This window comes from Melopsittacus undulatus, chromosome 10 (genome assembly GCF_012275295.1).
Source record: "Melopsittacus undulatus isolate bMelUnd1 chromosome 10, bMelUnd1.mat.Z, whole genome shotgun sequence".
Classification (NCBI taxonomy): Eukaryota; Metazoa; Chordata; class Aves; order Psittaciformes; family Psittaculidae; genus Melopsittacus; species Melopsittacus undulatus.
In genome coordinates, this window is record NC_047536.1 from 2,452,957 (window position 1) to 2,480,881 (window position 27,925).

At 40.2% G+C, this 27,925-nt stretch overlaps 1 protein-coding gene across 2 annotated transcripts in view; it reads right to left on the bottom strand.

Moving 5' to 3' along the window:
• SLIT3 (slit guidance ligand 3) overlaps window positions 1-27,925 on the bottom strand; it is a 499,607-nt gene that overhangs the window by 461,921 nt on the left and 9,761 nt on the right. For both annotated transcript variants that reach the window (XM_034066703.1, XM_034066702.1), the window contains exons 3-4: window positions 11,971-12,042; window positions 8,831-8,902 (exon numbers count right to left, since the gene is read on the bottom strand). In XM_034066703.1, the coding sequence (XP_033922594.1) occupies window positions 8,831-8,902; window positions 11,971-12,042 (144 nt within the window). The remainder of the gene's footprint in view (window positions 1-8,830; window positions 8,903-11,970; window positions 12,043-27,925) is intronic.

Consider the following 27,925-nt stretch of genomic DNA (forward strand, 5'->3'; position numbering starts at 1 on the left):
AGATATGTATTTTACTACTCATTACGTATTAAGATGATTTATCATTACTGGACAGTATCATTCTACTTCAGCCAAAACAAAGTAACATTTTCCTGATAAATTAATATCAATAATAGAACACATTATTCACTATCTGAACTGCACATCTGCATGAAACAGGCCATACTGGAGTATTTTCTACAGACCTTAACTGTAGTGAGAATCTTGACTCTATATGGAAATGTATGTACTGGAGATCTTACAACATTCCTTTCCAACCAGAACAACTTTTTGGACTAAGAGTTGTAAATGTCCCTTCCCCCACCACAATGTTATATTGACTCTGTATTTGAATTGTGGGAACAGCAGAGATATAAAACCTTTCCTCACCGTATCTGCTATGTCCTTTACACAAACGACCAACTTTCCTCTGAAGTACTGGCACTTAAGTAGTAGAAGAAAAATACATTTCAGTGAAATCTTCCAGAGTAGCCAGTGTGCAATAGTGAGAGAGCAGTGAAGTACGTGAGCCATGCCTTGGGAACATTGCTCTTTGCTGTTTGAGCCAAGAGCAGCACATAAAGCTGAATCAAAAGCAATATAAAATTAATGAGCTTCCTTCTTTCCTTCCAAGAATTAATAAAGGTGAGCTGACAGATTGAGCCAAGATGTGCCTTGATAAGACACAACATTTGCACTCCTCCCCAGTGATTTACTCAAGTGTACTATTCACACTCAAACCATCAATATCTCTTTTATTTGCAGACACACACACACACACACACACACTCATACACACCAAGAACTACCATGTACTTGCCATTAGTTTTGTTCTGTGTGATTCTCAACGTAAACTGAGATACTGACTGTACAACTAAGCAATCCACCATTTCTATCTTGTGTAACAGTTGCCATCATACCTCCTGAATAAATCTTGTAGCTGTTTCTCTTTGCATTACCATTCACATTTCGCAGGGAAGCTACTGGTTTTGCCTGAGATTTTTTATTAAGCAAGTCTTACAGGAAACAGGGATTTGCTACTGCTGACCTGACGGCACTCCTTTCCAGCCAGATATCCAGCATGAGCTTCCTAGCAGGACAAATGTCAGCTGAAGTCCATGAAACACCTCTGCTCTAGACATGAAAAAGCAGCAGAGCTTTCTGAAGTCTCAGGCCTCTCCATGAAAACCACAGGATATCCCTAGTAACTGAATTGTAGGCAGATAGTTCAGTACAAGGAAAATAAGATCTGGAAAAGATGATAAGCAGCGTAGTTTCTTGCAACAGGTGAAACATCAGAAAACATCCAGTACCGGCACTGATTTCTAGCCTACCTAGATCAGCATCCTGTTTCCAGTAGTGCCAATATGCGGGTGCATACAGAACCATAAGCACAGGACGCATAAGCACAGCTTTGTTAACTTGCAGCCTCTCTCTTCTTAGCTGGATTAAGTTTTTCATGTTCAGCATCCCTCAATGGATCTCTCTTTCATGAACACAGCCAGCCTTCTGCTGACCATCTGTGAGCTTCTATTTTAGTCCTGTAAGAGTTCCAACATTTTAGGATTTCCCTACCTCTTCTCCCCTCTCCATTTCCCCGTTCTTCAACCCTGAATTGCATCTACTGTATTATGTCACAGTCACTCAATTTCATAAGGTACCTTCTACAATTCCAAAGACTGGGCATTTGGACTAAAACTGCTCATGAAGCAGTTTTCTGGAAGGCTATAGAAGGCTGATGAGAGATGGAGTGGCTTGGGTCTCAGCCCCTCTACTAACAGAGTAAACCTTGATCTTGCTGGTTATTTTACATATAACTCCAACAGCACAAAAGGCAAATGTATACAAATTGCTCTTTAAGAAAGAAGGGAAAAGTCTTGAGGTCTTGGCTCATAGTTTAGCCAGTCAATTGAGTCAAGCCAGTTCCAAAATGCTTTGTCTGGCTGGAAATGATACCTGTGGTTTGAAGGTTAGGTGAATCTACCTAGCAGTATTTAGAAAGATTACATGGAGAATTCAGACACAATCAGCTCCAATAATGAGTCATAAACATTCCAGACTTAAAGTGAAGGTGTTATCCAGTTACAAGCCCACAAAAACAACTAAAGACAACTCTTTCCCCATGGAAAAAAGGAAAGCATTGGTGTAGACAACTCTGATTTAGCTGTACACAAGAGACAGCAGAACAGCTCTGCAGCAAGACATGGGCTGTTTGGGGACCAGGAAGTCACTCTGCTTTTACAACACATGAGAAGAAAGCACAGAGTAGGAGATCACAGCACTTGGATCAGCAATAAGAATGGCAGAATAATGAGAAAGCAGAAGTAATGATACAGACCAGTAAAACCTGTGGTAATCCAGGCTCACAAAAGAAAACCAGGAAGGTACCTTTCATGCAGATGCCCAAAGAACTGCATGATGCTACAGGAAGATGTAACATATCACTGTGATGTATTTGCACAGCCTTAACACATGAACATTTCAGGACTCAACTTTTTATCTTCACACAGACATTAGAAGTCAAGAGCTTTTGTCTGGCTTCTGCCACAGAGGATGAGCTAGAACCCAGACACAGCTCTCACAATGTCACTTTGGGATAGCTGTTCTCTGACAATAAGACAAAAGGCAAAGACAGGGAGAACGATCTCCTGTACTCCACAGAAACAGTAGATGCACACTATGCTACAGTAAAAATTAGAGAAGATTTAATCTTCCTCTAGACTTCTGGTTGTGAATCAGTAGCAGGGTCAGAGTGTGGAAAAGGTTTTGTGCAGTAAGTTGATGAAGAAACTCATGAACTGTGTATAAGGGTGTTGCATTGCAGATTATACAGATTAATTACTTATACTGTGGTCCTCAAATGCTAAGAACTACACTATGGGCACTTGAAAGGTAAGACCCACACCTCAAAAGACCACAGATCTTGAAGAAAGCAGTAATGCTGTACATTAATGTAATGTACAATCACATTAACTTGTAATGCAAGTTAAACCAAAGACTCCAAATAAATTCCTGATTTTCCCATGTATTTTTCAGAGTGATTGTCTGAAAGGAAAGCCTTGGCCAAACCCCAAACTTGAAAGTAAAAAGGAATAGAAGTGACTCACATAATATTAGGAAGACTGTGCAATTCAGTGTGCTCCATGATTGTCCCATTGGCCCCCAGGAGAAAAATCAACAGCACCTCTTTGGATACTCACACCCAAAACATTCTAATTCATCATGTTAGACTCATCCTAATGTAAGCAGGCACACAGACACTCCTTTGAAAGGCAGTGCTAAACTTGTCCTGCAAAAGCAAGATAAAAGAGACTGCCTTTTCACACGTTGGTTATAGGATTCCTTTTTATTGTTTTAACTGGAATAATATCTCACAAGATATGTGACAAATATTATTAACAATATTAATTAAATATTAAGCAACATCAATAAATAATACTTGAAGTTGCGGTCATAAGCCAATGCAGCAAGGAGCTTTGTATTGCTAGCTCAGACTCAGGCAGTGCAAGTATCAAGTATTAGTCTATCCTCCAAACCAGGAGAACAAGAACACACCTGAAAGTGGCAGAAACCAAATTTCAGGTTTTAAAACTCTTTGCCAGCTCCCATGAAGAATGGCTAAGCTTACACCAGGTTTCTGATAGAAACTGTTCGTGCCCATTTACAACAAACTACAGCATTAACACACAGACTGTGATCTGGGATTACGCAGCACAGGTTTGGTTTACCCTACTGATGGTGATTGTTCGAGCAGTAATTCTGCCCTGTCTGAAACAGTAACTCAAGTTTTGACATATGCTATACTTGGTTCCTTAGGAATCAATGGGGAATGCTATTGTCTTTGACAGCAAAGAAACCCATCCTTCCAAAATGCAAAGACACTGCATCTTCAACATGCCTCCCAGTTCATGCCATTCATACCCTCCTCAGAGGGGAAGGCCCAGTGTCAGGAGCTGCCTGGGTAGCAGAACACAGGCACAAGGTTATCAATCCTCACTCCTGAAGCACCACAGGATCCTGGGGAGTTTGATAGCAAACCTGGTACTACACCAACTTACACGTGGTAGCTTCAGAAGGTAGAGGAAAGTGTGCAAGTAATAAAATTGATTAAATATCAGATCATAGCTGTAAATCCATTTTAGTGTGTCTTTGTTCTCCAGCATTTCCAGATAAGCATTTTATGATCGCTGATTCCCAATTAGATATGCTATCCATAATGTCATAGGGAAATACAGACATAAAAGAGTAAAGCTTTTTTTTTGAAAGGTTACATTCAAACTGTCTTATATATTTACAAATACAGCTTCATAAATATGGGTCGTGGACACAGTTCCAGCAATGCATCTACACTGCACACACTGCAAAGCTTGTATAAACACTATAGATCTGTCCAGGCTGCCAAAGACTTGCAATAAGCCTTTGTTTACAACAGCAAAGAACTGTCCAATGCTTCCATTGTTTTGCCCCTCCTCTGAAGCACTTAGCAATCTTTCCAGTCAGCAAGTTAATTACGGAAGATGCTTTTTGTATTACATGATTTATTTAAAGCCTCTTCAATCTCAATTTATGAAATCCAGATTGTGAAGCATCACAAAGCAATTTATTCTTCTTAGCATCTCTGGTCACTAAGAGCAATCTTACAGCATACTGTGCCAAACAAATACACTTAAATACCTTAATCAAGCATTTGAGAAACCAGTTACAAAGGCCCAATGCACAATAGCGTCTCTGCAGTTAAAGGTCAAATGCAACTTCCATTTCAACGTCTGTCTTAGCACAAAACCAAGCCCATCCATGCATAGGCAAGGATTAAAATCTGGATTCTAGCTTTTCGTTTGGTTAAAGCTAATCATTTTTTCCAACTCAGAAAAGATTTGATTTGGCCATACTTACACATTCCCCCCTCCTCTAAACAACAAAACATATTTTTACTATTTTCAGATGTTGAGATCTTTTATGCTAGCTACAGACACTAATTTGAGAAGAAAGAAGCAGCCATCAGCCAAAGTCCAGCCTTTTGAAGATAATACAGCTACGTGACAATTTCTGGCAGTTGGCTGTGGAAAAGTCAGGATCCGTTGGTGTCTTATATCCTGCCTCATTTTTCACATAAATGTATGCCATACATCTGGAAACAAATCTCAGATCATCTTTAAGGCCCACCAGTATGCCTCTTTCTTCTCGATCCTCTCTGTACATGGAATGTCAGAATCATTTTATCTCTAAACCATAGAGAGTGTTAATAGCAAAGCATACGGCTGAAATGCTAAAATCCAAAATCAATGTGGGTGTAACACTTTGTGCCAGGATAGCACTGTGTTTGTACAGGCATATGTACGCTGCTTCAGATCACCAAAACCAAGGAAGAGGATCAAAGTCAGACCTTTCACAGTTAACTACTAGGGGAAAAAAAACAGTGCAGAAGGAAACTAGTTTAAGAAGACCTGGAGCTTCTGAAGCCTTTCACACACAACAGGCACAAGGTGTGGTTCTGAAGCTGCTCCCCTGCTACTGGCAAGAAGGACATGACTACAACAATTTACAAGTGGCACTGTAAAGTTTAGCAGAACATTTCCATAGCTTCTTAACCACTTACTGAACAAATGCACACATCTGCCCTGCCCAGGTTGTCATTCAACATCAACCGGGAGCATATTGGAGAAAGAAGCACTTCAGAGCTAAAGGAAAGGTGATCACTAGAGAAGCCTGGGGAGAAGCTAACAAGCCTGAGAGGAGACAACGGACACACAAGTCACACTGAACCATAGGCTCTGCAAGCAGCACAGTATAACACTGCACCAGAGCACTGCTGGCTTGTCTGAGGCTCAACACCAGGGCAACAAGTAGATGGTAGTAAGCAGTATGCACCAATTATATCCAATTATATTAATGTTGCCTTTTATCTTCTCCTGGTCAACTACCTCACCATGAATCTTTTATTTTGGAATAGAACTATAGAAACTTATTGGAATAAACCCACTAGAAACACCTCTGGTTTTCCAGTGTGGTGAGTACCACTGGTCATTCTGAAGAATCCTTAGGACTCAGCAAAATAACTTCTATTACTCAAACCACTGAATTTTATTAAGAGGCAATGGCCCAAATTCCTGCGCCTTTGGAAAGCTGAATACAAACATGCCAAAGTTAGAAGTGGCTTCTACCTTCCACATTATTTCTTAACCTTGTACCATCCATCATTTTACCATAAATTGCATTATGCGCTTCCTTAAGCTGATATTGCCAAGCCGTATTAAGCTAATATAAGATTTTGGCAATAAGCTGCTCTGTATCTAAATAATGCCTTTAGATACTCCAGCTGGTAGAGTTGGAGTCAAATCCAAATACCTGGAGAAGCACCATGCCAGTGCCTGTGGCAGCAGTGGCCAAGAGCTTTACAGGTATCTGACTGAAAATGTACTTAGACTGTTACTCAGGACATGTCAAACAGAATTCTGTTCATGTACTCTGTTAATAATGATGGATTTGCTTCACTATCCAGACAAGTGAAAATATATTGTACTAAAATAATATTGGCCTAAGGGTATGGCCTTTGAACCATCACCATGGGGCGGGTGTAGAACAATATACATCCACTGTTTCTTTGAATGGAAGACCTTTATATATGGTATCTTGCCAGGAATAGAAATTACTCTTGTTTTTTCAAGTCTGACTCAATGCAGCTGCTGTGTTTCAAAAGTTAATGATTACTTTTGCATCTACTTCAATAGATCAAAAAGGAATGTTAGTCCAAAATCGAAGCAGTATAAGCAATTTTTATTTGTTATTTGAAAGAAATTAAATGGAAAAAAGCCAGGTTTTTTAAATTCAAACAGCATACTTTCTTCATTAACATTTTGCAATGTTTGACAATACTTAATAAAATAGCTTTAATATTACCTAAAATGTTGCAATTTAGCCTTTATAAGTTATGCCAAACTTTCCGCAGTTCATTCTCCAAAGCCTACTGACTCATAGCTTTGTCCTAAAAATGATTTAAGCTAAAATACAAAAAAGTTGCAAGTTTCCAGGCCTCCCTTTCATAACTACATTAATTTAGGAAATATTTTAATGACAGGCAATCCTAAAAGAGAAGCAGAGATGCGGTATGTTCCACAGGCCAAGTTAAGAGTCCGCAGAGGAAAAAGAGAGAGGCTTTCAAACCTCACATCCTTAAAAAGACATTATCAAAGGTTTCACATTTTCTGACTTCCTGTTTCACAAAATAATGATTTTCACTTGCTAAAAGAGCAGCATTTTCAGAAAACAACACACTAAGATTACATTTGGGTATTATTTCTGGTTCCTAATAGCCAGCCCTTCTCCCAGATGTTTTCCAATCTCATTCCATAGTTTAACTAAGTATCTTTGTCCAAATAGAGGAAGGTTTGTTTAGATACATATACACACACATACATACATACATATATATATATATATATATATATAGAATGAGCTTAAAACTACAACATATTCAGGATACTGACTTGCACAGATAAGATATAACATGAACAAACTCCTTTCTACAGTATCAGGCCATGCTTAATTTTGGAAAATTAAGCTGGTCATTTTTTATTGCCCAGGAAACATGGCAGAAATTGGCTCTCTTTTCCTGAAAGTGCTTTCTAACTGAATATAGGTAAAAATGGCTTAGAATCACAATTTAAAACTCACCTCCCTTACTGCCATAAATGGAGCTTTGAAATTCAAGACCAAAACCCTGAGTAAATTCATGTAAAAAGTTCAATGCACTAGTTAAACAACTTAAATGAGAATCTAATTCTGAGCTCATCTGAAACAGTTTTAGTACAGTATATGCTCAATATTCCACTTCTCTTAATCTCTCGTGGGAGCTTAACTTTTGAAAGCTGTTTTAGAAAATAAGAATTAGAAAACACCAAGTCATGCAACAAATGCCTTGCTACAATTACCAAGCACAAAAACCTGCTTCTCCATTTAACAAACAGCACTCCAAACCAGCATGAGATTTTATGCTAGTCAGCTACCTCTAACAAAGAGTAATTCTCAGAAGTATCTCTGTATTACAGCTTCATGACAATGCTAAACAGTACAGACTGCTCAGAGGAGCAATTGGATATAGCACTACTGTGGTACTTCCTGATACTGAAGTTTATCCCTTTGCAGGGCCAGTAGTTTCTATAAATCAGATCCTGGATTAACACCCCTTTTAGTTTCACCTTTTCTTTTTCTTTTTTAATAAATTAAATTGCTGTCAAAAGCAAAATCTCATCTCCACCAAGTCTTGCATTATACGCTGGCATTCACTGGTATCACTGGCATTCACTGGTATCACTGGCATTCACTGGTATCACTGGCATTCACTGGTATCACTGGCATTCACTGGTATCACTGGCATTCACTGGTATCACTGGCATTGTGCAACTTGAAAGGAAATGAAGCTAAGCAGAAAATTATGTGTTAGAAATACTGCTGTTTTCAGAAGAGACAACTTCAATTTCCATTAGTATAGATTCTATATATAGATGAATACAAATATATAATCTACATATAATATGAAATTGTCATAAACAAATCTTCTTTCACCTACATACCAATCTAAACAGTTGCCCAGATAATGACCTTTTGATAATATTAAGATTCTAGTGTCACTGACAGTTCCCTTTTCTTGGCAAGCACTTACACATTCTATTTCAACTATTAACTATAATGCAATATAAATTCCACTGTGTTTAAAAGCATACCTAAATTTAAACATGAACCCTTGTCTTTTCTTGAAGGAAGTTTACTTTATCATCATGAAATACTGTAAATAACCAATGGTGAGGTAGAAAACCTGTAGATTCCCCACAGGTATAGAAATAGACATACTTACAGCCGTTCAAGTTGTTTTAGATCCTGAAAAGCTCCACGTTCAATCACACTAATCTGATTTTCTTCCAAGTGTCTGCAATTCCAGAAAACAGTTAATTTTAAGACAACAGAATACAAACGTTTCCCTGCTTCTCTTCACATATGCTACAAAAGCCATTTCACAGAACTACAAGTAATAGTTATAATTAGAGATGATTAAAAGCATGGCGCTGTTTCTCTTGGTCAGCAGCAACAAAGTGAGTCAAAAATTGCCTCCTGATGCCAGATTTGGGAAATGTTTTTGTTCCTACACTTCTATAGCCATAACCATTACACTCAGAAAGGTGTTTGTCTTGAAGCTGATTGTTACATCCTTAGTATACTACTCTTTGTATATGTAATGCAACTGAAACAGCTGACTCCTACAGCCCACAGCAGGAACCTACTCAATGTCAACATATATTTGTGTCCAGGCTTTGTGGTCTGCAAAAACTTCAGGCTTGACCCAGAGTAAACCATTCATAAGCAATCCAAAGGGGTTCAAGCCCTCGAGAAATACAGCCACAGCAGTTATGTGTCACAGCCCTGTATAGTCCTGCTGTACAACATGGTCCAAAACCCTAAGGGAAGAGTCCCTGGTTTTCACTGCATCTGACCCAGCTTTTTTTCACCTCTGAGACTAAGACAAGGAGGAGTTACAAGCAATGGAGTCTCACTTCTCTTTGATTTACACTGTGCAGGAAACGACTATTCATTTACACAGCTGAAATGCTCTTTAGAGGTATAGCGGAAGCCAAGGAACAGAAAGACCAACAGCTCCATTTAAGCCAAATTTTCCTCTCACACACCCATATTCTGCTTCTGTAAGAGCATTCACATACATAGACTTGGTCTCTAGGCCCTCTGAACATTTTATGTGGCTTTAGCTGTAACACAGAAAGGAAGAACTTAACACACAGTAAGTCTGGGCTCAGCCAAGACTAACTAGTGCAAAAGCACCATTCTTGCCTGTTCCCAACAGCCACTCCTCCACTCCCAATCCTATGAGATGCTCAGAGTGGTTCAACTGGATAGCAGTTGAGAAGAGAGACAGCATGAGAGTGTTCCACAGCTAAAATCACATAAGAAGATCAAAAGTCAAATTAAAAAACCCTAAACATGTGAAGCAGAGAGGTATGCTCCTAAAAGGAGGGGGAAGAAAAACTGCACAAGGAAAGAGAAACAAGATGAAGTTACAAGGACTAAAAGGAAACATGCACAAAGGAATACTTTGCATGTATGTTGTCAGTTTGAGACTGGAAGCTGGCTTCTGTTGCACTGTTCTACCAGTTTGTTGTCCAAAAAGAGAACTAGACTTCCTTTCTAGGAACTCTGGGACAGGTTTTATGTTTCTGTGCTTTCAACTATATCCCCATTGCACATGGGGATAGATCTGGTTTTAATGGGTATATTCTGGTTTTATTTCTCATGACTTGTATAGCAAACACCTCACTCCTCAAAGATTGAACGAACATGTTATATAAACCTCTACTGCATACAGAACAAAAAGAAACATAATGTAAAGATGGCAGGCCTTATTTTGCTTATTGTTATGGGCATTCAGCATAAATGACTGCAACAGCATTAGGCAATGTCTGACACTATAAAAAAGCAACCAAAGCAAGACAACTACTGACACGATAGTATAGTACATATATTTTAATAGACTTGCAAAATGGTATTGACAGTTGGGATGGGAGCCAGGGAAATCTAAGTAACTCCACTGTTAGAGAGGAGAGAAACACCACAGGAGCAAAAAGTCTTCCAATAGATTAGAAATGTTTTCTTAGTATATGACAACTTGTTCCAAAGTGTTAAGGTAGTAGGAGAAAAGACTGATCTCAATTCAGTTCATTAATTCATTGAATTATCATCAAGTATCTGTAACAGTTCAACAGGTGCAGTTTTAAAGCTTATTTTAGAAGATAATCAAAGTAGAACATTGACTGCAGAGGGCAATCTTCAGTATTACACAAAGGAAACTTCAGTGAGCTGGTGAGATTATGTCCTGGGTTCAGCTGGTCATATCCTGGTTATTTTTCTCCTCCCCAGTAGCTGGTACAGTGCTACTGTGTGTTAATAGCACCGTGTTAAACAGTGTGTTAAGTCTGTGTTAAGTCTGAGTTAAGCAGTGTGTTAAGTCTGAGAACAACGCTGATAACACACCAAAGTTTTAGTTGTTACTCAGTAGCACTTACTCTGATCAAGGACTTTTCTGTCTCATGCTCTGCCAGTGAGGAGGGGCATGGGAAGCCAGGAGGAAGCAGAGCCAGGACACCTGATGCAAACTAGCCAAGGGGGTATTCCAAACCACATCATGTCATGCCCAGTATAGAACCTGAGGGCAGTTACCCACCAGGGCATATAGCTTCTCGGGTCAGGCTGGGTATCAGTCGTTGTGTGATGAGCGCTTGTATTAGGCTTGTGTCACTTCTGTTTATTGGTTTTTCCCTTTTCCCTTTTTAGTTTTATATTCTCTCCCCAAGTAGGCCTAATTTTCATCACTAAATTAGCGGTGCCATCTGAGGTTCACAGAAGAGAAAACAGGAAATCCAGAACGACAAATCCTATAGACTGATGTTTGCCTTTTTGATGTTCAAAGCCCATTCAGAATTACAGCTAAGCTCTTGCCTGATACTTCTGGCTCAAAAGACAGCACTACCTAAATCTTTTTTGTATTTATTACTCCATATTAGACAAAGAGCAGCAAGGCAGCTTCTATACAACTAAGCTTTTAGTCAAATTCTGCTTCATCTTCTGCAACAGTGTTATTAATGGCACTGGACCTAAAAGTGACTAACTCTCAAAGTCCTGTTTGCTAGCGCTTCAGTGTAATTGATCTATGAACAGTGATTGGCAAGTGGACTGAGCTTTTTACCACAAGATTGATTAAAAGCCAATGAGAAACACAAATAGCTCTGAAACTACTTTCAGACTTCAGCATGGAACTAAACTTCAATGTTTCACTACACAAACTGTTCCAGCTGCCTGGTTTAAAACAATACAAACAACTGAATAATGTGCAGAAGTTAATAGCATCTGAACTCTAGAATTATGGACTTTCTCAGGACCAGCGCCCTAAAACAGCCTTGTAAAGGAAGACAAGCTTTATGTTGTACTCACAAGACACGGAGATTCTTCAGTCCTGTGAAGTCAGTCTTTGTGATTCTTGTGATGTTGTTTTTTTCTAGATCACTGCAGAGGAAAAAGAAACAACATTCAGAGACTGTATGACACCTCCAAAATCTGGGTAGCAGAAAGTATCTCCATCACTGGACCATCCATCAGCTGCTCAAACTGCACAAATTAAGGTTTTCAGTAAAAGCTCAAAAAAGCAAGTCATCAATCCTGATGCATTTTGCCTCCTTCTCTGAGTATGTTGCTCTCATACAAGGAGTTTCTCTCATTTTTGTTTCTAGTACCAGTCCTCTATGTTTCTTTCTCCCTCAAGACTGCAATCTTGTAAGAGGCTAAATATACTCAAGACCCAATCAGTGTAATACAGCTGAAAGAGTATTGAGCCACAAAGTAAAGGTCAAACTGGGGTTAGGCTAAACCCAAGGGAGTCTAGCCTGCCACAGAAATTTAAGCCACACAGACCTTGAGGAGAGAACACTTACTTTAGTGACTCCTCTGTGTGATCCTACCCAGATGATTGGAAGATTTGAAAGGTTATGGTTTGTTGGGTTGCTTGGCTTGTTTTGGTTTGTTTAGGGGGTTTTATTTAAGCACCTTCAGCCTCCTGATCCCAGCTTATTGGAAATGCTTGTTTTCAGAAGATACTATTAATCCCACTGCCCTGCTTCCCAAGTGTGCTCACCCTGTGCCAGTTCCCACCTTCTGTCTTCAAACTCTCAATTTCCTAACACCTCTGGTATGTGCCAACACATTTTCCTCATGTGGTCACATACCAACTATTACCTCCTGCACTCTCTTTCAGTCTGTGCTAATTTATGCTCTAGATTCAAAATTACTAACTGGAATCTTTCTGACCACAGGGAAAACCCACTGTTGACCAGACCTGGAGCTGCCCTTATGCCTGCAGCTTTTCTTTGGAGTGGACACACTAAAAATACACCCGAATATCCAGTTTAAACTTGTATCTTACTGCACCAGGGTTCAAGATAAAACACCCTAGTTTTAAAACTGAGTCAAACTCAAAATAAAGGAATTTATAAACTAATTCTCCTTGCAAGACTGATCTTATACTGAAGGATAGTCCTCAGGACACTAACTCTGGTGCCTTTAAAGTCACAGCCAACCCAGAACCCCTTTTGTTTCCCAACAAAAAGAGTCTTTCTGTCATTTAATTTCCGAAGAGTATCCCAATACCTCCCGGTGCTCCTGAGTTGCTGTTTTGTCTCTCCTAGACTTGTCTTTGCTAGACTCCACTACAGTTGTCCCGGTTGAACATGTCCTGGGGATTGGGGTTTGGGGTTTCTTTGTAGCTTCTTTCTGTGCAGATTTTTCTACCTACCCTAGTGCTAACAGAGAGGGACAAGACATACAGCTTATCCTTCTTCCTTGGTTTCAGCCATGCTTATTTAACAGAATAAGCAATATGCAGCAAACTTACAAGGAATAAAACCAGATACCCTCCATCAGGTCACTACAAGCGAGTTCCAAGTATCAGTTCCCCTGGATACAAATCAATTTTCTACTATTGGAGGAAGTGTTTTTAATTCTGACTCACATCTCATGTCTACCAAAAGCTGCTGAATTTCACAAATACAAGCCTTCGGATTAACAGTTTTTATGCAAAAAAAAAAAAAACCAAACATTCAGTATTGTTCTAGAGATCAGCCATTGTAAACAGCACAGTGTGATAAATTCTGCACTCTATTGCCACTAAATGAAAATAGAATCATAGAATAGTTAGGATTGGAAAGGACCTCAAGATCATCCAGTTCCAACCCCCCTGCCATGGGCAGGGACACCTCACACTAAACCATAGCACCCAAGGCTTCATCCAACCTGGTCTTGAACACTGCCAGGGATGGAGCATTCACAACCTCCCTGGGCAACCCATTCCAGTGCCTCAGCACCCTCACAGTAAAGAATTTCTTCCTTATATCCAGTCTCTAATATGAAAAATAGCCATTAGTCTAGGCATTCATTTCCTAAAAAGACTATGAGATCAAGGATCCGCAGCAGGAGGTAGAGGCTTTTCCTATGCAACTTGCTTTTACTATAGCTCCTGCATTAATGTGCACTGGGATAAAACTCTCTTGTATTTAAAAGGTTCCACTTCTCTCTCATTTCTAGTAAAATTCAATAACAAAAAGCAAGATGACAGATTACAGTATTACTTATAAGTACGTTTGGCAATCATCTGACACCTGCACAAACCTTGACCCTGTAATGCTTTCTGAAAATCAGATGGGTGTTACCAAGTGCAGTTTCAAGGTGATTATCTCGGTACAAAAAGGAACCCAAGGAAGGTGCAGAAATCAGAACTTACAGGAATGCCTCAATTGTCACGTTTGTATTTGGAGAGACGCTGCATAGACAGCTGTCTAGGATGCTTCTAAGTGCCTGGCAAGTAATACAGCAAACAGTACAAAACCTCTTCAAGTGTTAAGAACAGATTAATCATTTGTAATCATTCACATCCCAGCCTGCATGGGGGAAAAGTTCTCCTGGCTGCACAGTTTCCAGTAATTCCCCATCACACATGCAGCTCCACAAAAGCTTTCCAGAATGGCTGCCACTTAAGCTAATCTTTTCCCACCTCAGGTGAGGTCCTAATAGCAGGATAGAACTACTACTAAGAACTATGTGAGTGTCCAAGCATAAATGAATATTTGTTTTCAATCAAGATCAGGTTTTTCTGCAGACATAAAGTAATATTCTTCTAAGGCATGAAATAAAAACTAATTGTCATGGTAACAAATTCAATATTTCTAGTGTGGACCACATCATTAAATAAAGGCAGTTATGTATTTTGAAGTTTCAGCTTATTAAAGGGTATGTTTTCAATATGCAGAGAAGAAACAGGACTGACTATATAATCTAACAACTTCCCCAAATGCTTCTAACCATGAAAATAAAGAGGTTTTTCCTAATGCAAACACTACCCTCCACCTATCACAACTGTAAACATTTAGATGAGTACAGGTAATAGTACTCATCTGAAGAAATATTTCCTATTTCTAAGCATACATAATTGTTTTCTGATGTGTTCCCTAAATCTCAGATGCAAACAGATATGGAATTAAGCTCCATTTACTGTCATTTTAACATGCTGGTGCATTCACTTGCTGGAATTGAAAAGCCAAAAAAACCCACCCAAACCAAGAACTTAATAGAGTTAATACAGTATGTGCTGCTTCAGAACTGCAGGTATATATCTGGTGCTTGGAAGCCTACAGTGACAACGATTACACTCACGCTTCACACTGACAAAACCCCAGGCTAGATGCCTACAAGATCTGTGGCAGGGACAAACCAGCTGCAGTTCAAGATCTCCATCTTTTCCACAGCAATTTAATTTGCCACAGACAACAAAAAGAAAGGACAGATTAAGGGCTACTGAGAAAAACCCACAAACCAACCCCTGAAATTCAGACCAATAATTCTACACATTGTCCATAACGAGAATTCTTGACTGAATTCTGCCATTAAAAACAGAAGCCTTACAGACACCAATAGTATGTTTTGCATCAATCCTACAGTGGGTGTTTCTAAGGTATAAGCAAGACATTAACAGGATTTGAAGCATGAATAATAGACTGGAGTGCATCAGCAAGTGTTTTGTATTATCTCTATATAATCTATTTCTGATTGCTATTGATAAATGTCAAAATAATACTAATAAAATTCTTAAGACAAAATTGTTTAAAAACAGATAAAATTTTGGGACTTTATTTATGCATCTTTGCATAGGACATAGGTAAATAATAGAAGAAACATTTTCCTGTCAAGAAACCCATTTTCTTAAGCACAAATGGGTACTAAGGTAATGATAAGGAGATGGGGGGAGAAATCCCTACATTTCAGCTAAATGAACAAGACAGCCGGTATCCTTGATTGACTTGTGTCAATTATACCTTAAAAAGGTCCATTACAGAAAACCCACAAAACATCCCCAGTAATTGCATGTACCAGCCATTCTCTTCCACCGCCTTGATCCTGTTGATTGAATTGTGCTTTTCCCCAGGAATACCTTTGAATCACTGCCTACATTTTTCAGATTTTCCAGCTTCATTTCCTCCTCTGTTCTCAGTTCAGTTCTTCCACCCTAGTGCATCATTAACTACTCACTGGTGCGCCAGCATGACCCGATCGCAGGAAGCATTGGAAAGAATTAAGTCTGGAATAAGCCACGCATAAATAGCTTGTGCTTTAGTTGCATGGCGTTTCCCATCTGCTTTTCATGTCATTCCTTCAGAAGTTTTCCCTTGTCTATATCTCACAGAAGGTCCAGCAAAACACAGCATTATGATAGTCAAGAGTTCTCCAAGGCAGGCAGGAGACAGTTAAGGTGTATGTGGCAGCAGAGCATCATTGGCCCCACTTCTGTCCATTCTGTAAGACCTAGTTCTCAGCACAGCTTCACTCAGGTTAAACGAATGCATGCAGAACCACATTCCTGCCACATACACAGCAATCACACCTTCCACCCAGCCTGAGACCAGTCCCACACACCAGTTCTGCTCTTCTCTACTTTCAGCCCTAGAAACACTCCTGCTATTCAACATTCTTCCTCAGGTGAAACCTGCGGTGCCCTATTCCGAAGATTTTAACATTCCTTGATCAATACATATCTTGAGACTGCTTTCTTCTCTACTCCTGGCAGAGAGGCACAGCCTACACTGTATACATAATAGCAACCATTCTATTAATCCCTTCTGAAGGTTAGTATCCAAGTCCATTTCTGTAAGTGAAACTACTTGGATGATGCTCTAACTTGAAGAGAGCCATTGTTCATGAAGCTCACTTTGCTTAGACCATTTAGGATTTAACTGACAACTGCTGCCTCTGTCTCTTTTGTTTTAGAAAGCAGTGTTCACCTTCTGAACATGTGCCTGCTCCAGCATGCTCTCCCTCAAGGCTTATCTGCCATTTGAAGGAAAACAGACTAAGATCTTGAACTACTATGTAACACTTCCTCCTCCTGTTCACAGCAGGTCTAACACTGCTGCAAAGCAGCAGACTGCCACAGGTTACCCCATCAGTCAATTAAACTTTGTGACTGAAGTTACTGAACTAATGCAGACATTAGTGGTTTACAGCTGGTATTTGTGGGCATCATAATATTTTATATTTCCTTTATAAAGTTTGGCAGCTGATTATGTGCTCACTAGTGGGTTTCAACTACAAAAACCCAAACCTTAACATCTAATCTTGGTTGCCTTTCAAGCATACTGTTATTCATAAGAACTGTTGGAAGCAAGCACAGCTTGGAAAAGAAATCATCTGAGTCAAAGATGCAGGGAAATTATACAGTAAAGGTGAACTGAATTATATGTAACATCAACAAATACGTGCAGACATATTCATCCTACATAAAGTCCTTATTGTGCACAATTCCTGCATTTTGCTCAGTATGTGGGGCCAAAAGGATCTTAGATCTTGCTCAACACGTCTGCCCCACCCCACATACATACAATCCCAGCTGGTACTCTTTGTCATATCATGTCCAGATCAGATTGTCCCACCATCTAAGAATATCAGAGAAAACTCCACTAATGAACACAGGTCACTTCTAGTGTGTCAGCAGCAAAGTTCATATCCCTTGCTTAAAAGAAAATGGAACTGTCATCCACACCAGCTTTAGTAAAGCTGTTGGTATCAGGTCTTTCTTGTTGATCTCTGTTTCCTTTTAGCATGTACCACTTTAAGGACAATACAGGTGTGGCCACTTTCAGAAAGCAGGCATGGAAGGAATCATTTCAGTGGGAACAGAAACATGAATTGGACTAAAATGGTACAAGACACCATGAAAGTGACTTCAGATGAACTATTAAAGGGAATTCTACTCATAAATATGTCCTGCTACGTTCTAATAACAATTTAATTCAATACATATTTTGTAGCTGTTGAAGATTAAGTCACATAATATACGCACTTAATGCAAGCAGGGATGCTTGGAGCAAGTGGAGCAAATCCTGCTTCATAGCAAGAATTCCTCCAAATTGCTTCAGCTTTCACTCTTCTCTAAGGACAATCTAGTGAACTTAAGACAAACTTTAAAGTGTTTTAAAGCACCAATATTCTCTGGAGCATACCAATACACAGCTTCAAACAGCACCAGGAATGCACACATCTCCTCTGTCACACTGCTGAAATTTCAGTTGATAATCATTGTGCTTCACCACTCAACACTTCCAAAACATCCGGACACTGTTCCGACTCCCCACCCTGTTCCTTGGACTGTGGGAAGTTTATGACTTGAGAAATAAATCCACTTGTCACTTCACGTTACATGACTCTGTCTGCCAGACTCACGTACGTTAGCAAGTAACACATGCTCCTCTTACATAGCCTCTTTGTGTCCAATATATAAGATCAGAACTGTGTTTGACAACATATCACCACTGCAATGAACATGAGCATTCTTACAAAAGAGCCAATAAGAAAAGCAGATGCTGAAGTCTTACAATAATCTTCAAACCAATAATTCAATACTTAGAATAAAGAATCCTTATGCAGTATCTCAATCCTTTTATATACAAGGATACAAAACCACAAAGCGCTACCAGGTTGTAGCAAGTTTCCATTACTCAGACATCATTTTGCTACCTGCTGAACCCCATATGTATTATAGTCTCCAAGATAATCCAAAGATTGTGCCCAAAGATTTGTTTTTTAAGCCTGTGAGGTATGGGCACTGTCCGGGTTCACAGGCACACAAGAGACTCTCAGTCTGATGTCTTCCTTCAAGAGGTGCATTCACTTTGAGACAAGCTTATACTCCATGTATTAAGTTACAATTTGCTCTGATGTGGAAAACCACCAGACTCCAGGCCTAACCCCGTTAGCTTTTGGTCCGGAAACAAGTTGCTGAAGTTTAGTTCTCTTTCTAGAAGAACCACAATTCTTTCATTTGGTTACAAGCATTGACTGTCAATACATGTTCTAGAGCAACGAAGTTTTCCTCCTTTTCAGCAAACTCTCAGGTGCCAATCTGGCAAACACAGCAGCATTCCTAACACCAACACTGAAGATCACCTCCGATGTCCAAGAATTCCTTGACAGCAGCTGATTTTGCATCTCAATGACAAGCACAGGTCCAAGATGGGAAGTTTATCAGAAAGTATGTATTAATCCATTTGTCTTTAAGCTAGGAAGACATGGCAAAAACTGAAATACATGCAAAGTGAAAATGACCTGCTCTCTAAGGAGATGGGAATCTGGAGCACCAGCTGCACCTTCATTCAAGTCCTCAGATGTTTGTTCAAAGAATTCAGTAAGAGCAGTATAGGAACTGCATACTGTATTTAAGAAAAATTAACTGCCATGCACTTCAAAGGACAGCCCTTACCCAAGTTAAACAGCACTAGGATTCTTTCCTGTCCAACTGCTTCCTAAGTAAGGTATGTATGCATTTCCAGTCATATAACCTCAAATATGACATTTAGTTTCTGTTCCAGCTAAGTTTTCAAAGTGGCTACCACATACCAGCTCAAAGCTCTATACATTGTGTCACATTTGAAACAAGAGCATCAGCATAAACCCCAACACTGTGGAAAGAATCTCGATTAATTCAACACCCCACGTACCCTGCAGGGAAGATGCGTTTGTCTTCATCTTATTGGTCAGCATTTTCCAGCAAGGGACACACAAAACTGCTATGTCACACAGGCAGCTCACTGGGAATTAATAACCATCTCTCCCTTCCCCTAAGAACCAAACAGGTCAGTGCGTAACCCATCATGTAAAACTGACATTAAAACAACCCTCAGCCAGGACCTAACTCTTGGAACTTCAAAAAGCTCATGAAGAACAACAGAAAAACAACCTTCCCTCGAATGTGAGGGTGTAACACACATGCTTTGTTATGATTCATTTGTAAAACATTCCAAAGGATTAATTTTCAATTATAAATCAACTTGGTGGCAGCAACATGCAAAATGTGGGAGCTAAATTTGAAGTGATAACAACTGAATCCCGATTCCTGACTCAAAACTGTTAGTGATATTTTTCGTTAGCGCAATTGGTCCAACTACCTCCAGCAGCACACATTCCTGGGAAACAAGGCTTGTATTGTTCTGCCATTACAGTGCTAAAGGACTTTGTGGATCCAAGCCACCTGCTAGAATGACAGCTGAGTCATCCACTGAAAATGTTCCTGTTTGAGTTTCTTCCCAGCCCCCAGTCCTTAGGCAAGGTAACTATGAACACCAACACGACACATCTGAGCTAGGGGAAACATGCATTTTCACAGGTAAGTTAACCATTCACTTGCACTCCACAAACTTAAAGCCATGAAGAATACCTTCTGGATTGTTATGAAGGCTACCTGCGAGGTTGGAAGCAAACGGTTCTTCAGTAAAGCCGCCTTCTTCTCTTTACAAGTCCTTTTCCTCTTAGCTTGGGAACATGCTAACAACCACACCTATTAAAAGGGGAAAAACCCACTGCCATGTGTGAATGTGTCCACAGAAGAGCTTCTGGAAACTCTCTGCAGTATCTGTTTTATTATTTTAACCATTTTCCAGGATTTCTGCTATGGAGTTAATTTGTCTTTAATGGGTATGGACTACCACTACCCTCTTAACCTTAAATGGCTATAATTCCCTATAGTAAGCGCTCAGCAATTCTCTTATGCCTTCAATCCAAGAACTTCAAAGTCACCATGATAAACTACTCAATTATAGCACTACCCTGCAGCCCTCTGGCAGCACAATCTGCATATCTCCACATTTAACATATTTCCATCTCAGCTTTTGCAATGCAGCAAATAAACTCCTGGAACTGGATTTTATGAACTACACAAACTCCATTAGCTTCCAAATCACTTGGGCAAGTCTGAGTATCACTTATAAAGAAAAAAGAAATCTTCAACATCATGTTCAGCTGAAGTAATCCCATATTTTAAGGCAGACAGTACCTCCCATCTCCATTTAAGACCTTTTAAGCAATTTTTTCTTCTCAAAACAAATAGTTGACTTGGCAAAGGAGCACAGGGATTTATTTTTGTTCTGGCTTCTTGGAAGAGTGGTACTCTCTGAACACTTCACATCAGCTAAGTTAAAAGAATCCTCCCCATGCAGCAATTCAAGGTGGGGCACTGTCTGACCAGGGAGCTGCTTTGTAGTAGGGTTAGGGTGTTGCTCTGCAGAAGAGGAACCTCCCATGGCAGAGGACTTGAACTGGATGATCTAAAGGTCCTTTCCAATCCAAACTGTTTTATGGTTATATGGAGTCCCATCGGGCCACAAAACATCAGTAGTGTGCCCTTGCACACTAAAAGTCACCCCAAACAGACTGTAGTAGCAGAGCGTAGCCAGAAGGCATTTGACAAATGGACTGATCTCTTGTGTTCAGCATTTCTGACAGCTCATCTGCAATGCTGTACCCAGTTTCAGGCTCTCCATTATAAGAAAGGCTATTGGTACATCGGAGAGAGCCAAGGAAAGGGCTACTGAGACTATCAGGAAGCTGTAGGACACAACAAGCAGAGACAACTGGCCTTGTTGAACTTAAATAACAGGTTAAGGGGAGACATACCTACCTTGTAGGTAAGAGAATATAGACCCCTTTCCTCTGATCTGCAGTGAGATGAAGTCATATGTGGAGGAACATCAGCAGAGAAAAAACAAGCCCTACCACAACCACCAGTTCTTGAAAGGATTCAGAAATACACTGCATAGATCCAGAAATGGGTACTGCACAGAACGTCTTAACAACAACAGTGGGACACAGACACTTTGCTATCGCTTGCTATCCATGTTAAACCAGAACAACAATAAACTTAACAACCCAACACTTAATAAATGTTGTTGCTGTTGGATTGCACCACACCTATGGCACTAGGTAGTTTCAGTCTGCAGAAAAATTAAGCAGTAATTAAATAGCCACACAATAGCTGGAATGTACAAATTCTTTCCTGCAGTCCATCGTGCTTCTGTAACACACCTACATGATACAGCTCTTAATTCAAAGAAATTAGATCATTCCTTCTGATTGCAGAAGGCTTTCAGGTCTGACTCACACTGTTTTCTTTCTGTCTAACAATGGGAAAACTGATCTTTGAGGTTAAGTGCCCTAATTTTGTGAATAACCTATCCATTCCTGAGCCCATTACAGCAGCGCTCAGTTAATGACCCACATGGAGAGTCCAAATGATTTGGAACTGCTTGCAGTCAACACGCTTCTGACCTCATCCTTATAAAAGTAAGAAAAATGACTTTGCAAACTATAGGTGTTAAAAAACACCATGAAAAAACTACCTTTTGCCACCTGCAGTGTCTGGACTCCCCACTGAGCAGATGGCTGTTGAAAGGCACACTGAGACCTGCAGAAAGCAGCAGAAAAGACTGAGGAATTTAAGCACTATGCTTCTTCCAAGGAAATACATGTTTGTCCCAGCCTGCAGGAACTCCTGACTGATTATTATAGTTCACAGGTTTTATTATAAAGGAAATGTTATGCTAGCAGAATAATGTTCTAACAGTACATGGTACACTTCCATGCCCTCCACCTTTGCCCCCAAGGTCTTGTAGTTACTGCTGATGTACTCAAGATCTCCCTTAGCAAAGTCATCTGTGCCCTTGTGAAAGATAAAGAAAGCCTGAAGAAGAATAAACAGGTCAGGAGGTTGTACTGGTACAACCCCATGTGCCACTACACAAATACAAAGCTTATGAAACATGCAGGAAGAGCTCGGTTTTGTGCTACAAATGCAGAAATAAGCCACCATTAGAATAAGTAACATAGTGGGAGAGCTCATGTAATAACGTGTATGTGTGGTGATGGTTGAATACTGGGTACTCAGTAAAAATAGGCAAGGAAGAAGAGGAGAAGAAGAGGCTGTCCCTCATATGAAGGAATCAATAATTGTTTGCTCCTTCAAGACCAAATGTCAGGAGCTCTTCTATGGACCAGGCAAGAATCCCATTGAGCGTGCAGGTCTGGAAGTGACATCGTAGGGATTTGTTAGCAGCCACCCACTAAGAGTGAAGGAGGAAACAACACTCCTCTTTAAGCAGTGGGGGAAAGCGTCCAGATCACAGACCCTGGTTCTCTGAGGTACCCGAATCTCCCCAGCATTTACTGGAAAGGTAGCACAGGGGCAGGCAAACAAGCCATGAGGTTTCCAGAGGGTACCAGACACAGCTTCCTAAAAGAGATGCTAGATGGGCCAACCATGGGGAAGTTTTCCTGATCTGCTGCTCACAAATGATGAGGTTATTGGGGGCAAGATATTCAGTGGCTTTAGTGATTATGACAGTGACATTCAAAATGCTGAGGGGTGTGAGGACGGTAAGGAGCAAAGCATGAGCCCAGACTTCAGGGATGAAGAATGATGAATTTTCTTACAGAATTCAGGGTATTGATGGGGGAAATCCTGTGGAAGCAGCCTAGAGTAACCTTAGCACAAGAACACTCCATCCAGACACTGAGGAAAATGAGCGTATATAGCAGAATACCACCTAGGCTAAACTGGCATCTCATGAGTGAGCTCCAGTGCAGAAGAGAGGTTACAGTACAAAGGAGTACAGAAGTACAAGTAATAATTGATGGTATTAGGAAAGCCAAAGCTCAACTAGATCAAACTGGCAAGGGTCATCACGAAAAGCTTCCAGCAGTACATTAGCTATAGAAGAATAAAGATGATATGACTGTTTAGTGATGGACTGAGGTATTCAATGCCTTCTTTACTGGCACAGCCTCCAAATCTTTGTGTCTAAAGATAAGGTTCCAGGAGGAGAGGAACAGCCAAGTAGGGGCAGAGGATCAAGTCAAGCATCTCTTCAAAAACCCTGACCCTTACAAGCCTGTGAGAACAGACAGAATGCATCTGTTGGTTCAGAGAGATGTGGCTGATCAAGTGCAGCCTGGCTGTGACATCTCTGATACAAGTAAATGTTGTGTGTGTCTTCAGAAACATTCAAAAGAATGCCATGGTGAAGTGCCAGCTGGTCAGCACCACCCTCATTTTGGTCACTGGAAAAGTCAGTGCCAATACTACTGGAAGCAATTTCTGGATACACTTACGATGTCTTAAAATATCCCACAGATTTACTAAAGTGAAGTAACACTTGACCAGTTCAACTGCCTTCTATGCCGAAACAACGTCTGTGCATTAAGGGAAAACACTGTCTTAGCTGCACAGGGAATACTGTGCCCAGTGTTGTGCCCCTCACTCAAAGAAAGAGGTTAATAAACTTAAGCAAAAATATAATGAAGAGACTTGACTGTGTAAGTTGAGTCTGAGGAAGCTCTGCTTGTTTACTCTGGAGAAGGGCAGGCTCTGAGTGACTGGAGAGCAGCTTTCCAATACCTCCAGAAGAGTTACTCTGACAGAGCAAGGCTCTTTACTGAGGTACACAGAATAACAGATACAATGATCATAAATTGAAACAGGAGATTCTGCTGTTCATAATAAAATGGTTACTATCAGGACAGTCAAACTGTGGAACAGGTTGCATAAAGGTGCTGTGGCTTTCAAGACCAACTGGATAAAACCCTGTGTATCCTGTCTGGATTTCACATTGACATTACTCTGAACTGAGGCTGGACTAGGAGGCCTCCTGAAATCCCACCCAGCCTTCAGGATTCCATGATCCTACATTTTCCAGAAAGAAAAGGGTAAAACGTTTGTTGCTTTCTGCTTGGGGTTGAGGTAAGGGATTAGTAGAAAGCTTTAAACCTGAAGCACATAGAAAACTATGGAACATTTTAAAATACAATTGCTACAGAAACATGACTTAATATGAAAAGGCAAGGATGTGCACATTACAAAGTACAGTACTGTGTCATATTAGCTCAAGGATCCTTTTCATTCATATAAAATGACCCAAACATGTTAACAAATGCATATGCAAACCCTTTATTTTTTACTTAAGTTCTTGATTTTATTTAACCATTCCTACTTAATGCCTCTAACTGTAGGTCATGCTTCATATCCAGCATGCTCCAGCTGGGTATAAGGACATCAAGTGGCTTCCTCAGTCAGGGCTAGTCCAGCAAAGACAAAGCAGTCACCCAGGTGTAAGTCAGACAATATCAAACATTCCTTTGGGCCATATTTTCCCTCAATTATTTAACAATCTCATCAGGATATGAATAGGTACATGCTTGCACTTCAATCTCCATCACTTGTGGACTTTTTAAAGGTTACCCAAATAAGTTCACACTCACTATCGCAAATAGGAATACCTTGTAAATCAATGTAAAATACACGATGATAACTTGACCTCAGAAACATCATCTAGGAAGCATGAGCATTCTATTCTTCAGAGCTAATACAATTACTGCAGTTTATGGCAAACACTAATACTTACCCAAAACTTAGTATATAATGCTAATTTAATGTTAATTAAGGACTTATAGAACAGAATGCAACGAAGTGAGAAACAAGAACTGACAAAAGTCTTTTTCACAAGATTGGCTTTCGCCCTGACACTTCTATACACTTGCCTTTTGTTAGTTTTGTGTGTTTAATTCCATACACAGTCAACCACAACAGGCTCATCCCAGGGAAAAAACCACATTGCATGTAAACTTCAGCAAAACTCCCATTTCTTCACTCCACAGAGACAGTATCTGCCCTTTGCATTCATGTCTATTTCTCTTAACCATGTGGTATGTGACTGAAAATAAAGCAGTGAAGAATCACAGAATGCTTGGAAGGAACCTTAAAGATGACCTAGTTCCAACCTCCCCCCCCTCCCTGGGCAGAAACGGCTGTTGAGGTGCTCTTCACTAACACACACAATTTGATGCTTAGGACTTGAAATGTTTCATACCTACTTCTGACTACTGGAATTCTTCATGACTTAGGGAAAAAGTTCCACCAACAAACAAATGATTTTAGTGAAGCCTGACATGAAATTCAAGCTTTGATTTCATCTCCTTACTCACTTACAGACATGCACAGACTAGAAACTCCTCCCAGGAGATCTTTCCCTGGAAAGGCAATAGAGATCTCGGTTTGTGTTAGGTTTTATTCACTGTTGTTCAGGATTTGCTGGGTTTTTTCTTTAAGAAGCATTCAGTCTCAGCAACTCCATCCCTTCCAAGCACCACCACCATGAGTATACATGTCTACTGGAGCCACTGAGGAGCAGATAAAGCCAAGAAGTTGCAGTAAAAGGTGTAGGACAGCTTTAATACATCAAATGAAATTTGGAGCAAAGTTGTGTGTTCACTTGACCAAGTTAATGTCCAGATGTTACGACCACAAGCACATCATTCTCAAGCAGATTCCCACCCTCCCTGTCTCCCATTCTCTTCCAACGTATGGTTTTCAGCAGCTGACTTGAAGTACAGCTGAATTGACTCCGCAGTGTTTGCTAAATGAACACAAAACTAGAGATTTTCTAAATAAGACTTGGCACATGTATTTGATTTTCCAAGTTACTAAACTATTCATGCCTATAAAACCACTTTGCACTAAGCTTATTATATGCCTAAGAACTACAGAAGACCAACCTTGGAAAATATCTGTTCTTTAAGATGAAGTTAACATCAGCTGGGAACAATTCATTTCAACTCCTAAAAAACTTCCTAAGCAATTAAAGAACATCCCAGAGGAAAAAACCCAAACACACACAAGCCCCAAAAAATCCATAAACCACTTTTGATTGCTCCTTATCTCTTGCTGCCATTTCATGTGTTATCTATTAAAACTCACAACTCCAAAGGATCATTGGGCTGTTTCTTATACTTTCACATTCTTATCTGAGAAACTTACATCCAGATGTGTGTTTTCATCTCACTCTGAAAAGACAGCCTTTGCCTTAGGGCTTTATTTCTCAATATCTACTTCCAGTCCTAGAAAACAAGTTTTCTTTGCTCAAGAACTTGACCTGTGATCTGTTTCAACACTTCATTCCTACCTCTAGCTTACCTCCCTACTGCATTTATTTGGGCATTTCAGAAATGCACAATTGCTTCCCTGTGCTATTTCCTTATAGGAAGTTCCCTTTTTTGCTCCCCAGCTATATTCTTAAAACACCATCTCCAACCAGCTCTACCACTTCAACAGGATGAGGCAGGCAGCCTTTTCTCATTACTCCACAGCTATTTCAGAGCAGCTCATGACCCACAAGTTCCCACCTTGCTGAGTGATGCTGTAACCACTGTCACCCTCAACAAGCAAACGTGTTTCATCCATTTCTTTCTGGAATGCCAATTTTGTTTAAAAAAGGTACTTAAAATAAGGTCTCCCCAGCCTCCCCAGTCCCCTGTGGTCAATGGCTCAGTATCCAGCTGGAGACCAGTAACAAGTGGTGTCTCTCAGGGATCGGTGTTGGGACCGGTCTTGTTCAACATCTTTGTCAGTGACATGGACAGTGGGATTGAGTGTGCCCTCAGCAAAGTATCTAGTATCGTTTTTGCTAGACAGCCAACAGAGTACTTCCTCAATTCTAAAAGCTGCTAAAGCATCAGAAGTGCTCATTATCTATCAGTGCACACCCAGAGAAAGTGCCAGTGACAACAGTACAAGAGGCCAGCTTGGCTGAATTGACTTAAATCCTTAATTTGACTCTGACCTGAGAAAGTGCATAAGGCTCACAACTCACTGCCTCTATCTTCTGAACCTGTCAGGGTTGTTTAGCAGGGTCCCATAAAACACACACAGGTAATACTTCACAATCTACCAATACATTAGTTTTGTGCAAGTTAACTAACACATCCCTCACCTGCCACAGGCACAAAGGAAAAAGACCAACTGAAAAATAAACCCCAAGGATTAAGGAACAGTCTTCTCAGTATTAGCACACACAAGAATGCATCCATCCCTCTGCTTTCAGCCTGGTATTTCCATGATAGTTAAACCCTTATCTTTTGAAAGGTTTCATTTCCATACTCTTCTTCCCCTTCACTCTGCTTCCTTACTTTCCCCCCGGGCAAGCAGCCAGCCTTGACAGAATATAGCTCTTGGAAAAACTAGTTTGGAGCC